We start from the raw sequence: 14,985 nt of genomic DNA on the forward strand, positions 1-14,985 counted from the left end.
AAGATCGCTGCGTGATCGCGCGATCGCGGATTTGCATACATTTTGGCGGGTGGCACGATGAGAGTACCTTTATTCAAATATTCTTCCTCATCTTTATTTTCTTTGTAAATTTTATTTTCCTTCTTGGATTTGCAAAACAGAATGTGGGACAACAAATGAGGAAATTCGCATTGTTGGGGGACGTCCAACGGGTGTCAATCAATTCCCATGGGTGGCGAGACTCGTGTACAATGGTCAATTTCACTGTGGTGCATCCCTCGTGTCCGAAGACTACGTGGTAACGGCAGCACATTGCGTGCGACGGCTGCAGCGTTCAAAGATCCGCGTGATACTCGGAGATCATGATCAATTCATTACCACCGAAACACCAGCTATAATGAGGGCTGTCAGTGCAATAATACGGCATCGGAGCTTCGATGCGAATACCTACAATCACGATATTGCACTTCTAAGACTGAGAAAGAAGGTGGTTTTTGGGAAAACCATCAGACCAGTGTGTTTGCCAAAAGATGCCAGTGATCCTGCAGGTAATATTGCATTGATCCTCGGCATGATCATTTGTTTGAAAATGTTTTAAAATGGACATTTTAAGTTGATCAGGATCAGAATAGAAAAAAAACTGATTCTTATATTTTACATTAAGAAGAAGAAATAATTAAAAATTAAAGAAATGTTGATCCGCAATGATGATCAATGAATGCTTAAATATTGATCAATCTGATGGACAGACAGTAATTGCTCAACTGTCGATCGATCACTAAAAATCAGTGTTGCGCATGGAAACTGATTGAGAAGAACTTGGGTGAAAATTTAGCATTTTTTTTAAACTGTTAAATAATTCAATTTTGAATCAATGAAGATCCGCATAGAGGATCAATTATTGAACGATTAGATTTGATCCCAGATTTATCAATCCTTGGTCAACAATTGATCAATCTATCAACTGGCTCAATTTATTTATCAATTATTGCTCAATATTTGAACAATATGATTGAATCAATCATTATTGAGCACTCATTGGCAACGATCATTAGAAGATATCGTACAAGATCACTATGATCTTCTTCTATTTTTCATTTTAGGACTGATCGGGACGGTTATTGGATGGGGAAGAACTTCCGAGGGTGGAACACTACCAGGAACTCTTCAGCAAGTTAAAGTACCAATTCTCACTCTTGCCCAGTGCAGAAATATGAAGTACAGAGCATCGAGGATCACGCCCAACATGGTAAACTCGATCGATAAATTTTTAATTAGGAAGATCGCCTAAAAAATGTTCTTTCTGTGCAGCTTTGTGCGGGAAAAGGTCCTCCAAGTGGGCAAGGAATCGGTGGTGATTCCTGTCAAGGTAAGTTATAAGATCACTTCCTCATTTGATGCCAATGAAGATCACTAATGATCACGCAAAATTCCCTCATAGGCGACAGCGGAGGACCCCTGTTCGTGTCCAATGGCATTAAAAATGAGATCGTGGGCATCGTCTCATGGGGTGTAGGCTGTGGACGTCCCGGCTACCCTGGCGTGTACACAAGAGTGGCTAAATATCTGCCGTGGTTGCGTGCAAATTTAGACGACACGTGCTTGTGCAATAAATAAAGTGATAAATCATCCCGGTGCAAAAATGATAAATCTTTTTCTTCCAGCAAATTCCCATTTTTTATGCTTCGTCTCCTTGTAAAATATTTACACAGGTAGACAAAGAGAGCTCATTGCAGAAATTACTAACCGAAAGAATGCGCGAATTGTCTTTTTTGTAGCTCACCTGGAGAGTCCCAACATCAATTGAAGACTCTATTATTTGTGAGGGGGGAAAAAGAACATTCCCGTTACCGACAGCACTCTTTTACGTACCAAGAGTGAAGTATATCACAAGAATAATTAGAGAAAATAATAATAAAAAAAAACCTCCAACTATTATTATTCACAATACCACACCTCGTGCCTCTTTTTCAGTACACTCCACACTCTCTTTACCCCATGGTTCATACACAAGAGCGTCTCTGCCACACGGTTTTTTACCTCCATTTTGCACCATAATACCGCGCGCAAAAAAAAAAACGTCGTCGTAATCTTGCGATCAGTGTGAGATCTTCATTGAATATTAATGATTAAGTGAAACAGCTGATCCTTTACCGTGATTCTTTGGGGTATTGTTAAATGCGAAGAATGGGTTTTTGCTTGCCGGGAGAGAATGTGCAGAAAAACACGCATTCTTCCCCTGAATCATCCTCAATTTTTTTTGATTGATTAAATCGTGCGCACCTCTTGAGCAATTTTGGGTTATTGACGTTCCCTCTTCTTTCGAGCTTCAATCAACCTCCTCACCATGAGCAATTTGTATTGATCGCACCTCGCGCACCACAGAAAGATCACAATGAAAAACAAAAACAGAGATAAATACATCTTTAATAGCGATAATGCTCAATATATCAAGTTCAATGATTTTTTTTTCATGCATTTTCAGTACTGAGAGAAAAATTTAAATGTAATGAAACATTCATCGTTGGATAGTTATCATTATGTAAATTTTGTAATCAGTTAATTATGTTGATCAATGAAGCAGTTATAAACGATTCTCTTTAACTGTGGTAACATAATAATGAAATTATATATTAAAGTGTGATGTTATATTTAAAGAAATAATTTATTTAAGTGACTTTTAAATTAAACCTCTCAACGTCGATGCTGTATTATTATTATATACAATTATTTCTTTTTATTAAATCTCTTGTTCTGAATGTATTGCTGATTTTACTGATCAAAATGGAATAACTCCCTGATCAAATTGTAATTTTCTGATTAAAAAAAAGAGATTAAAAGTTCTTTGATATATGCCCCAAAGGGATAGTTAAAATGTACTGGTAAGCTGACCAAGCTTACGGGAGCTGTGTTTCTTTCAGTGTACCAATTTTGTGAGAGCAAACTAGAACGCGAATTAGTTTAAATACGTGCAAAGTCGGGAAAAGTAGAAAATTCATACCCTAAGAAATCTTTAGAAGGCCATATCTCGAGAACGGATCCATAGATTTTCATAAATTTTTTTTTGTTTGAAAGGTCTTGAAGTCAGCTATAACATATCGAAAAATGAAAAAAATTTATGTCGCCATTTTCGAAAAATTCGAGTTCGAAATTTTCGAAAACTTTGTTTTTGATTGTAGCGCCTCTTGCGGTCATTTCTCGAAGTTGCAATGTTCTAGACATTTGTAGGGTTTCTCGAAACCTTTCATTTGCGCTTGAGTTGATCAAGATCGGACTTGTAGAACCCGAGATATGACATGCCAACTTTGGAAGGCTATATCTCGAGAACGGATCCATAGATTTTCTTCATTTTTGGCATGGAGCTAGATAATATGGTCAGCTATAACATATCAAAAAATGAAAAAAATTTATGTCGTCGTTTTCGAGATATTCATCGAAAACTCATCGAAAATTTTGTTTTTGATTTTTGGCCCCCTAGCGGTCACTTTTGAAACTTCGGATGTTCTAGAGAGTTGTAGGGTTTGTTGAGATCTTTCATTTGACCCCGGGTTGATCAAAATCGGTCAAGCCGTTTTCGAGTTATGGTCGATTTTCGATGAAAAATTGTGGCGGCCATATTGACTAAACGGCTTGACCGATTTTCGAAAATGAGGTATCGTTGGAAAGGTATTGATGGCCCCTACAACATATCAAAATTTCATACCTCTAGCTATAATAGCGGCTGAGATATAGCGAAAACAAAATTTTGTGGTTATTCAAAATGGCGGACGGAGGGGAGGGGGGGTGGATTTGACCTCATAATCGGATGTCTTCCGGTCGATATTTAAACTTTGCCGTTTACCGCAAGTCTCTATCTATCACCGTTCTCTTGCAATTTAGCGTTAGGTTCCGGCCGGCCGGACGGACGGACGGACGGACGGACGGACGGACGGACGGACGGACGGACGGCCGGAAAAAAATTTTTTTTGGCGCATACGTTTTTTGGAATGTGGGGACCCTAATTCGTGCTCATCCCAAGTTTGAGCCCGATCTGACGACTTTCGATTTTGCTCGGTACACAAAAGCTGTGTCTGAAAGAAACACAGCTAAAATCATGGAAACTTTACAAGAACAAATTGCTAAAAAAAAATTTTAAGGAAATATATTGATAACTAAATATTATTTAAAAAAAAAGACTAATTTTTAATCAATATTCAGCCATTTAGAATTAAAGAAAAGGGCTTTAGTCATTTTTATAAAAAAATCTGTCATTCGAAGAAACAATCAAAATGTTCAAAATCTTGTAGGATTAATCATAAAGAAAAGGAATAAGAATATATTAAGAAATCCATTTTCCACACAGCTATCAGCTGAGGGAAGATGTTAAAAATTTGTCCAAAAATGCAAAGAATGACGTCATTGCTTTCATTTCTGTACAAAATATTTTCGACTTATTTTAGCCGGTTGTAGTGGAAAATGGAAATTCTTGTGTGAGATTTATCTTTCTTTTCTGATCCTCTCTGAGATTAACCTATCCCAATTATTTCTTCATATGAAGGGTTTTCTCAGACAACAGTGACTAAACTCCTTTTTGATTTTTTCTTTATAAATTATCATAAAAATCGTTTGGCAAAAAACCTAAAATTTTCATTGGATCTTCCCATATTTGCCCCATTAATTAATCAAGCTTAGTTTAGCAAGTTTTCTTTGATTCTCTCACATTGATTCTATTTTTAGTCAACCGACTAAACATTCAATAAAAATATTAATTTTCTTTAATTACTTTTCAGCTCTATAAACCTATATTTAAAAGCTAATAAACCAACTGAATAGAACGCATTTTTTAAAAATTATATAGAACATCCTTCGGCATACTTAAAACACACTTAGCTACATAATTTATATTCCTCTCACGGAAGGTACATAACGAGGTATTAGCGCTATATTTCTTTCATTTAGTGTTGAGAAAACAAAACAGAATGTTTTAAAATCTCTTCTTAGGCAATCTTGTCAATCAGAGCGAGCTCCATGCGTGCAAGACCAGCAGCAGCAAAAGGAAACAAATAGCGCAATGACAAGAATTGGTAATTTGGTATTATATTGGAATTTCTCTCTCAGTGTTGGTCACGGTAGTAGAAAAAAAAAGAGCAACAAGAGGAGCGAAAAGAAGAATAAAGTTAATGAGCCACTCACCCATCATCAATTGAAAGGGAATTCGTTGACTTTACCCATAATGATTTCAATATAATTCGATGATTAATGTCTTCATCATTTGCGCATATACACACATATCATTTAATTTCCACTGATGCACTCATTATAGTGCAATCTTAGCATTGCAATCATTCCGCATTCCGTGATTTTGCCATAAACACTCCATACAGTGCGGTGTGAGGGTTTTGTCTTTCTGTTATTCCCAGTGAGACAAATCATCATGCTTCTTCACCCGTTTCTTCTGTTAATTTAACATATTACCTGGTGTTCCATCCAGCAAACCACTGTGTGTGCAAGAGAAGGTGGATACCATGTACGTACGTAATACATATATGTACGTGTATGGGGAGAAAGAGAGATGGAGAGCCCGAGAAACCAAGAACCAGACACTTTTCTTGGTGTGATTTCGCTGTGGCTGAAGAACAAGATCAAAACTTGGCGATCAGTGGCCTCTTCAACCGTCGATCGAGTCAAACGTGTTCTCGCGCCGTTCTCGCGGTTTCTCCTCTATTCACTTGGGCATCCTCCTCTTGTGCACCAACAGAAAAAAACGAAGGCAAAAGAATATAAATTAAACGGAGAACAAAAGATCAATTTAGTCAAGTTTAGTAATTAGTTTCATTTATCTCAACAGTCAAATTAGTTATTTAATTATGATAATTTCGCTGTGAAGAAGATAAATTCAGAAAAAAGTGATATTTTGTGAAGAGACTGTGACGAAGAGAGAGAAGAAAAAAAAAACGAGATATTTGAACACCCTCATTTCGCGAAGAAGGCAAGAAATATATTTTTAAAAAATTGGCATTGTCCATTGAGGAAAGGTACAGAAAAGACTGAAATTTATTCTCCCCCCAAAAAAAAGTGAATCATGTCCGGCAGTAGTGTCCTTGCTGTAGTGTCCCTCTTGGCAATTTGTGGTCCCCTCACAACGGGCTTCTCAATAATTCCTGGCAAATACGACGTGTACAATCATAAAAGTGTCTCACAGCATGTGGAGTACAAGAAGAATCTCTTTGGATATGGCACCAATCGTGCACCCGCCCACGATACACCACCCAGTGCCTGCAAGTGCAGTAAGTACCCCATTGCCCAGCACACACCTCCTTCTCGCCATTAAATGTGCCTTCATTTTTCGTCACGATTCCCCCAAAAAAGGATGCGGTGAACGGAATGATGCCTCCCGCATCGTTGGCGGTCAGGCGGCCGGAGTAAATGAGTTCCCGTGGATGGCACGACTCAGTTACTTCAATCGCTTCTACTGCGGTGGAATGCTCATCAATGACCGCTACGTGTTAACAGCTGCACACTGTGTTAAAGGGTAAGAATGAGGTGCTAAAGAGGCTCATGGGGCCACAGTGCATTTGCCAGGGTAATTGACCTCTTCAACTTCCTTTCTATCTTTCTCGACTTTTAAGTATTCCATCGAAAAAAAAGAATCATCCAACAAATTCCTTTACAATTTCTCACGCGCGTCTTAATGCTTTTTCAATCATTCTTAAAAAAATTCTTCTTTCGCGATCGTCATTGGTAAATACTTTGAATATACTGGCAAAATAATATTTTAAAGTATGGTCAGAGAAAGAATTTGCGGGGAAGATTTGTGAGAAAGCTATAAAGAAGTTATTTAGCTTTCAACTATGTACAATGTACATATGTAGGTACTTATTCGTGGGAATTTAAATATTCTGTCTAAAGCTCTGGGAAAATTGGGTTTAATCTCTAATTGTGTGCAAGAATTAACCTTCAATGAAAAGTTCTGATCAGAACAAAGACTGTTCAGAGGAACATCTTTGAATTTTAATCTTTTCTTCTCTAATTTGAAGCTTTTAATGTATTTTAAAGACTTTTAATAACAAAAAAAAACATTCTGTGAGCTTCACAAAGACTTAAGAACTAAAATAAATTCTCAACAAGAATCATTGAGATTAATAGAATTGTTTGAAGACAATTTTTAAAGTCCAACAAAGGGTAAAATTCACTATTCAGACAGATTAAGGATTTAAATTTTCTTAAGATTCTTTAAGTTTTCTTAAGAATATTTCAATTTTTCATAAGTTTTCTTAAGATTTTTTAAGAAAAAAACATAAGATTCCATAGAAAAAATTTAGGATCCTTAAGTTTTCGTAGGAGAAACGTAAGATTTCTGAAGTAAATCGAGCAAAAGGCATAGTTTTGATAATTCTTACTAATTTTGGATACCCGAAAAGCGATCTGAAAAAAATCGTTGAAAAATGTGTATTTTGTCTGATTCAGCAAGACTGCTGAAATTTTAAGTTTCACTTAAGAAAATTTAAGAATCTTAAGTATTTTCTTAAGGAACTTTGGGAAAGCTTATGAAAACTTCAAAAATTCTTAAGAAAACTTTATGAATATTAATAAAACTTAAGTCTGTCTGATTATTGAATTTCACTCAAAGACAGAATAAATAGCAAAATGAGCAAAATAAATAATTCTTCCATTAGCCCAAATTTTGAACATTTTAAATGTTAAATTTTCAATCCATACCGCCGCGACTACATACTTGAGCAGCAAAAATGCACAAATTAATGCAAATTGCTCCACTCATCCCACACACAAGAGTCACAAGATGGGGCTGCTTTTAAAGTGCTTCGTTGTCGAAAAATCGCGACATCGGGGATCAATAAAAGACGGCACAACACGTCGTCGGGTGTGGAGGAGCAAATCAATTTTGCGACCACATCGCACACGAGACCTTGACAATGACCCCCAAGAGAATGGGAGATAAAATGAAAGAAAGAAGAGATTATCCAGCAAAATATCACTCTTATGAAAATATTATACATATGTGCATATGTGTGTACATAATAATATTCATTTCAGGTTTATGTGGTTCATGATTCGCGTCACATTTGGTGAGCATGATCGCTGCAACGAAACATTCCGCCCCGAAACGCGATTTGTTCTTCGTGCAATCGTCAATGATTTCAGCTTTACAAATTTCAACAACGACATTGCTCTTCTTCGTCTCAATGATCGTGTACCCATCACGGACTTTATTCGTCCAATTTGCCTTCCAAATCCCAAAGGTAAGACCTCACCGCAGCCAAACATACACCTCACACAGCTCTCATTTCTCTACAACATTTTCGTCTAAAAGACACCACACGAGATTCTTAAATGGCAAAAGAATGTTATCCCGTGAATTTTATTTGCAAATAAAAAGACGCACACACCGGGAGAATTTTCTTTCTCCCATTTTATCGATCTCGCGCGTCTTCTAAGCTACATATAACCCAAAGCACAATACCACGCGCTATCGTACGGGATTTTTGCGATTATTAAACAATTTATGGGGGGATATATTAAAAGACAAACAAAACAAACTGCTCTTCAAGAACAATCTCAAGAGTCTCATCAATAATTCAATACATTTCTCCCATTCTTTTGCACAAGTTTCTTATTTTTCTTTCAAAAGAAATTCTCTGAAAGATAGAGTACGGAGTGCATCACACACAAATACGGGAGAAGAGATTCAAATCACCTAATTAATCCACTTCCCGAATGAAGATTCATTCCCAATGAAAATTCTGCGTCTCATGCTTTTCACAAAAGGGGCAATTCATTTAGTAAAATTCATGCCCCTTTAATGTTCGTTGTAAATAAATTTCCGAAAAATTGCTTTTCTTGAATTCTAATTAAATAATTAATTTATTTGAATTCTCTTTGTGTTTAAACCGTCCATTTAAATTATTTTTCACAACGTAACAATGAAATAGAACACGAAACATACGAAACCAGAAAATCTTGTAGCGAAAGAAGAAAAACCCAAAAGCTTCATTTAAGTTTTTTTTGTTGCTCTAAGAGATGTTTAAATTATTTTTTTTAAAGCAGTTTATACTTTTTCTCTTATCTGTTCTAGAAAGTTATCTGTTCGAATCTATTCCAAAGCTTTCGGCCACAGATCCTTAAACTAATCAGTAAAAAAAATTATTAAATTTCTTTTCATTCGAAAATTTTCTCATGAATTTTTAAACTTTAAAAAGAATTTTTAAATTCAAAGAAAAGAATTTTCAGAATTTTGAGAATCTTTTAAAATTTCGTAGCAAAAAGGCAAAGATTCGGTGAATTGATTATCCTCCCATGCATTACTTGCCCAAAGAAATCCCACATTTGAGAAGACAGTTCTTGAGTTGGCAAAACCAGAAGCATCTCTGCAGCCACTCAGCAAACATATGTACACTACACACACCTTTATTCCTTCTTCTTCTTAATACGCAAGAATAAATTGAAAGTGAACTGAGGTGCAGCAGGAAAAACAGTACCTGAAGAGCAGTTAACTGCGCGCGCGGGGAGCCAGCATCCAAAAGACAATTACCCCAGTCACGTTTGAAAGAATATTTATTCAAATAAGAGACATACAGACCTCTTCACCGCACTCATGCTAAACACATCTTGAATTAATTCTCATTTGAATAAATATACACGGTGGAATGAATTAAAATTGCACTTTGCAGCCACTGATGCTTCCTACATTGGGCGCAAAGCGATAGCAACGGGATGGGGAACACTCAAGGAGGAGGGTAAACCATCGTGCATACTTCAAGAAGTCGAAGTTCCTGTTATATCAAACGAAAGATGTGTCAGTGAGACAAATTACACGCAGAAGATGATTACTAACAATATGCTCTGTGCTGGATATCCTGGTGTTGGTCAGAAAGATTCATGCCAGGTGAGTTGTCGTCTTTCTTTCCACCATTAAACATGATTTTAATCCATTCAGTCACATTTTATTTCATTAATTTAATGAAGAGTTGATGGATTTTGGATAAAGTTCTTTCTTTATTTGGGTTGATGGATTGCTTGTGCTTTACGAGATTTAGATAAGCTTAATAAGCTTCGAGTAAACATTAATTGCAAGCCAAGGAAATCCCCGAAATCCCTTTACAGTTTCTTTTATTAATTCAATAATTCAATTAAACTTGGAAGAATTCTGATGATTCTTCTCTATTAGTTCCTTTTCATTTTACACCGATAAATAGAGAAAAAAAGCTTTAATAGAATCTTTATTCAAAAATCAGTTTAGAATTCAAAATTAAATTGAAGTTTCATTGTTATTGGGCCTTATTCAGCGACCAAGAAACCCTAGAAATTCGCTTGAAATCTTGAAATTTCAGTACAAAATTCAAAGATTTCAAGGGTTTCTTGGTCGCTGAATTAGGCCCATTATTAGGAAAATTAGATAGAAAATCAATAATCCTGACAAGCTTCCTCGTAAAAGAAAAAAAGATAAAATTTTAGAAAAATCTGCTTTAAAAATTTAGTCAAAACGCATAAAATCTAAAAATGTCTGATCCAAAATCAATTTGTGCTTTTCAGAGTGAAAAAAAAATTCTTCATAAGAAGGATTAAAGGTCAGTATTTCGTAGGGAAGACTAGATTAAAGAAAGTCAGGCAGAAGATCTAAAAGTATATCCTAAAAAACACATGTTCCACCAAGAGATGAGATTCTAAGAAAATTGCAACGATTATTAAAAAGAACATTTTTAAATTCTTTTCAAAAATATCTTTCATCTACAATTTTTTCAACTCTATCAATTATATATAGCTACATATATAGCGATTTCCTCTTTTAGAAATCCCACGATAAATTTAAATTGAAATCCCATCCAGAATGGATTTTTCTATATGAATTTTTAATTGCTTTTTAATGCCCATCTCTATCTGAATTTATACTTCGCTGCTGGCTAACTACCTAATCACCATCAAGGGTTTCTCCACATATCCATTTACTTTTAAATCCCTATTGACCCACTTCTGTGCTGATGTGTGACTCCAGCACATACGGATACATAGCAGCGGATCTTTTACGTTAATCTCCCTCTTTTCACTTTACAGGGCGACTCCGGTGGACCCCTTGCAATGCAGCGTGAGGACAAGCGATATGAATTAATTGGCATCGTATCGTGGGGCAATGGATGTGCTCGTCCCAACTATCCCGGTGTTTACACACGCGTTACGAGATTTGTGGAGTGGATTCGAGCCAATTCATATGATGGATGCTTCTGCAATGAATAATATTTAATCTGCCTCTCTCTCTGCCTTTGCTTCCCGCCTTCCATTCATTCTCACAACAAAAATGATATATACCCTGTACGTTAACATTGAAATGTTTGCGCGCCTGTCTCATGTGCACCGGAGACTCTTTAAACCACTTTTCGACGTGCGCCCAACACCTTTTTGCACCGAGCAAAAATCTACATATATATCTTCAAAAATAAGAAAACTCCAACCTCCAATAACTGTGAATTGGATGTTGTTGAGTAACAGGAAGGATATACACATTTTATAAATAAAGTTTTAGCATATGTTGGAGTGGAAAAAAAGAGCAACATAAATGTTGTGCTGGGGAAGATGAAGTGAATCGTTGGGTAAAAGAAACCGGTCCCCATTTGGTGTGATGGAGCACTATATGGATGAATGTTGGCAATGAACTTGGAAATTTTTTAGTGACTATGAAAATGTAAATAGAATTAAACACAAAAGAGCTTCTTTTAAAACTCCGCAACACCGCATATTACTTTCTTCATATCTATAATTTTTATGGCTTGGTATGATGTCTTGTATGTGAGATGAGAAACGCGACTCATTGAAGACAAAACATCATTTGCCATTAAACCTGTGAGAAATCTAACATGATACACACCATCTCTCTTCACTCACCGAGATTATGTTGCAACAATTCTCTTTTGCAAATTTAAACTCTTCTATATAAATACAGAAAATATATTGCTCAATTTATGTGAAGAAAATGTGCTTTTTTTCCAGTAAAAAAAGAACAAAAAGAGATGCGAGAACTCGTAAAAATGTAGTGTTAATGTCACTTTCGAAATAAAATGTAATGGAGAGATAGTTTTTTTTACGAAATAAAACAACTAAAATTGTATGATTTATGCCTCTTTTACCCGTATTGGTAACAACAACAAACCTCCGATAATTCCACTTGCAATAGGTCCCCATAGGCGCATAGAGGATTATTCTTTTTCGTCTTTTTTTTTGCTTTTTTTTATGAAAATGAGAAAAATTTCAGTTCGTGTCGAATTATCGCACCATAATGACGAGAATTGCATTTTGTGGATTATTTTTGGTGTTTTTTGCCCTTTATTTTGCAAATTCTTTTCACATTGAACTCAAAAAGCCAAATATCTTTGCGAAATTGCTGAAAAGGATCATTCAACCACATCATTCTTGCAGTAAGACCCGAAAAATCAAAGTGAAATAATTAAATAAAGGGGGTGTAATTGAACGATTTAAATGGGTGTGAATTAAATTTAGTTTATTTGAACGTTAATTTGAATTGAATCGATTTGTTGAGAAAGAGTTAACCTTGCAGAATATAAAAATTGTGCCCTTTGCGGAATTCTTAAAATTAAGAATTTATCAAGATCTTAAATTAATTTATTTTAATACATTAAAAAATTATTTTTTTTATCTAGAGTTCTTACAAAAAAATCGAATTACCTACATACATATGCATAAATACATATAGGTAGGTAAGTAAAGTCTTCATTAAGCGCTTTTTTATGGTCTAAGAAATTTTTCTTGCATTGTTGATTTTAATTGTCAGAGTTGGCATTATTATTACCAGACCAATTTAAATAATATTACCTACCTACATACATACATATCTAAGGTACATATCTAAGTAATTATTTTAATTATTATTTTTAATGAAATTTAGCCAGATCAACAATTGTAAGTCTTCGCAATTTTTAATTACTTTTGTCAACTTTCATCAATTTTTTGACTTGTTAAAAAATTTTATTAATCTTTATTTAAGTTCTCACATCGTTTTATTAGAATTAAAAAAATTCAATCAATTAGCAAAAAAAAATATTTTGAAGAAATCATTGAAATTGCTCAATTACACCGCCCTAAATACCCCAAAGACGTTGCAAAATCTCCTCTTTATGGCTTCTTTCTTTTTCATGCAAAAACTCTCACGGAAGAATGCGGAATTCCCAACAGATCTGGAAGATTTTTGGGTGGTACTGATCTGACACCACATGAGTTCCCCTGGTTGGCTCTCATAATAAACTTGGGGGCCGTTGATCATCAAAAATCTCAGACTGGAACACTCATAAATGATCGATACATTGTAACAAGCGCAAATCAACTCTTTGGGTGAGATGCTCAAAGGCATACAAAGGAGGGAGGAGGCGGGTCATAGGGTCAAATGGGAACTAAAACATCCCACATCTTTCGCTCTTTGGCAGACACACCCCGTATCTCTACAAAGTGACTCTTGGCTATCATTTGATGTGTCAGAGTGAATTTACCTCAACAGTGTACAGTGTGAAAGAAATAATTATTCATCCTGCTTTCTACACCGAAACGAGCCTCAACAATATTGCTATGCTCAAGATCTCCGTGCCTGTTCTTTTCTCACATCACATTTCACCAATTTGCCTCCCAACACCAGGTGAGTTTCCCGCTCAATTGCACCTGGAGCGCCACAATATCGGCAATTCTACTCTGCATGAGCGATGTGGAAGTAAAATCTTTTGAATCTCTTTCATATTAGATTCCACATATAACGGAAAAGTTGGTACGGTGGTGTCATGGTTTACAGGAGATCCAACATCAAATAGCGGAATTAATCCAACAACTGCACCATTACAATCAGGAGGTAATACTGATCATCTTGATCAAATAAATTTCCAAAGCGAGACTTTTATTGCCAATACATCAGCACTGCCAAGAACTTCTTCACATACTTCGTGTATTCCGAAGAAAATGGGTCTTCCCATTCATTTAGACAAGAGATGCAGTTCTATAGCCGAACAAAATGAAGGATGCATCGGGATTTATGGGGCTAATAATATTCATCTCTGTCAGGTAAGTCAATTGGAAGGAGCAGTAGCATGTAAGAAGTTTACTGTGGATCAGGGTAAGTTGGGAAAAACGAATTCATTATTGCTGATTTATGATATTGAAAAATTACTCAAAGAAAATCTGAAAAACAATTTTAAAAATTATTGGAAATTTTAATAGAGATTTCTACGATATTAAATGATTTAACCAGAGAATTAATAGACTTTGCAAAACAGTTTAAAGAGTTAAAGAATTTATACGTTATCCCTTGAATATTACACGAATTACAAGAAATATTTCAGAGACTTAATAACATAGGATTCCTGAAATTTATGAGATTTAAAAAGATAAAAAGGATAAAAAAGGAGTTCATTTTTTAAGTTTTTTTAACCTTTTGAAAACTGTAAAAAATTCTTATGCTTTTAATCGTTATTGATCCTACGAATTCCATTTGACCTTAAAGGGTTAAAGTTTTTTTTTATAAACTTTCATATAATAAAACCCAATTTATTCAAAATTAACCCTTGCTCACAGTCTTTAATTTTTTATTTAATTTAGACTGATGCAGGATCAGGAGTTTTTATTCCTTCCTATAAAGGATACTACGAATTAGTGGGAGTCTTATCAAACAGACAATGGTGCAACCAAGAGGGTACGCAGTGGAAGACTACAAGTACTCTACAACCTTCGAGCCCCTCTGAAGAAATTGATCCTCCACCAGAAGACCGAGAAGTTGACGAGAAATTCAGAAGTGCTCGATTCTTTGAACTGAGCCTTCTGGCAATGCCAACCTTTGCAAAAGTCGACAATCATCTCGAGTGGATTCTCAAGAATACAAAAGACGCTCTATATTGCCAGAAACTCTAAGAATAACAATCAAGGTCACAAAATTACATAATAAGCTTCTAAATACACTACTTTGTATACAAGAAATATTCTTTGTAAAACAACACAATATTTTCATGCAAAATAAACGTTTTT

At 35.4% G+C, this 14,985-nt stretch overlaps 6 protein-coding genes across 6 annotated transcripts in view; 5 read left to right on the forward strand and 1 right to left on the reverse strand.

The window, feature by feature from the left end:
- The window catches only part of LOC129786795 (trypsin-1), a 5,959-nt gene extending 4,337 nt beyond the window's left edge, over positions 1–1,622 (forward strand). The window contains exons 2-5 of the mRNA XM_055822035.1: positions 141–527; positions 1,083–1,228; positions 1,291–1,348; positions 1,421–1,622. Of these exons, the coding sequence (XP_055678010.1) occupies positions 141–527; positions 1,083–1,228; positions 1,291–1,348; positions 1,421–1,596 (767 nt within the window). The 3' untranslated portion in view covers positions 1,597–1,622. The remainder of the gene's footprint in view (positions 1–140; positions 528–1,082; positions 1,229–1,290; positions 1,349–1,420) is intronic.
- Positions 1–14,985, forward strand: part of LOC129787983 (protein Peter pan) — a 1,185,971-nt gene that overhangs the window by 267,649 nt on the left and 903,337 nt on the right. The window lies entirely within an intron of this gene.
- Positions 1–14,985, reverse strand: part of LOC129787980 (L-dopachrome tautomerase yellow-f2-like) — a 1,067,766-nt gene that overhangs the window by 267,649 nt on the left and 785,132 nt on the right. The window lies entirely within an intron of this gene.
- The window catches only part of LOC129788029 (aprataxin-like protein), a 72,329-nt gene that overhangs the window by 45,178 nt on the left and 12,166 nt on the right, over positions 1–14,985 (forward strand). The window lies entirely within an intron of this gene.
- On the forward strand, positions 5,322–12,076 carry LOC129788007 (venom protease-like). Its single transcript, XM_055823966.1, has 6 exons — positions 5,322–5,947; positions 6,035–6,245; positions 6,328–6,490; positions 8,014–8,219; positions 9,648–9,862; positions 11,029–12,076. The coding sequence occupies exons 2-6, from the start codon at positions 6,041–6,043 to the stop codon at positions 11,206–11,208; spliced, it is 969 nt and encodes a 322-aa protein (XP_055679941.1). The 5' UTR covers positions 5,322–5,947; positions 6,035–6,040; the 3' UTR covers positions 11,209–12,076.
- On the forward strand, positions 11,646–14,871 carry LOC129786796 (granzyme G-like). Its single transcript, XM_055822038.1, has 6 exons — positions 11,646–11,653; positions 13,159–13,314; positions 13,407–13,612; positions 13,715–13,819; positions 13,949–14,080; positions 14,603–14,871. The coding sequence occupies exons 1-6, from the start codon at positions 11,646–11,648 to the stop codon at positions 14,869–14,871; spliced, it is 876 nt and encodes a 291-aa protein (XP_055678013.1).

This window comes from Lutzomyia longipalpis, chromosome 1 (genome assembly GCF_024334085.1).
Source record: "Lutzomyia longipalpis isolate SR_M1_2022 chromosome 1, ASM2433408v1".
In the NCBI taxonomy this organism is placed as follows: Eukaryota; Metazoa; Arthropoda; class Insecta; order Diptera; family Psychodidae; genus Lutzomyia; species Lutzomyia longipalpis.

Excerpts from the sequence above, each read along its gene's own strand:
- LOC129786796 (XM_055822038.1), top strand. Across the intron at positions 13,613-13,714 it reads AATTTGCCTCCCAACACCAG|ATTCCACATATAACGGAAAA; the intron begins GTGAGTTTCCCG and ends CTTTCATATTAG. Across the intron at positions 13,820-13,948 it reads TGCACCATTACAATCAGGAG|ACAAGAGATGCAGTTCTATA; the intron begins GTAATACTGATC and ends CCATTCATTTAG.
- LOC129788007 (XM_055823966.1), top strand. The coding sequence starts at position 6,041 with ATGTCCGGCAGTAGTGTCCTTGCTGTAGTGTCCCTCTTGGCAATTTGT. Across the intron at positions 6,491-8,013 it reads GCTGCACACTGTGTTAAAGG|GTTTATGTGGTTCATGATTC; the intron begins GTAAGAATGAGG and ends TATTCATTTCAG. Across the intron at positions 9,863-11,028 it reads GTCAGAAAGATTCATGCCAG|GGCGACTCCGGTGGACCCCT; the intron begins GTGAGTTGTCGT and ends TTCACTTTACAG.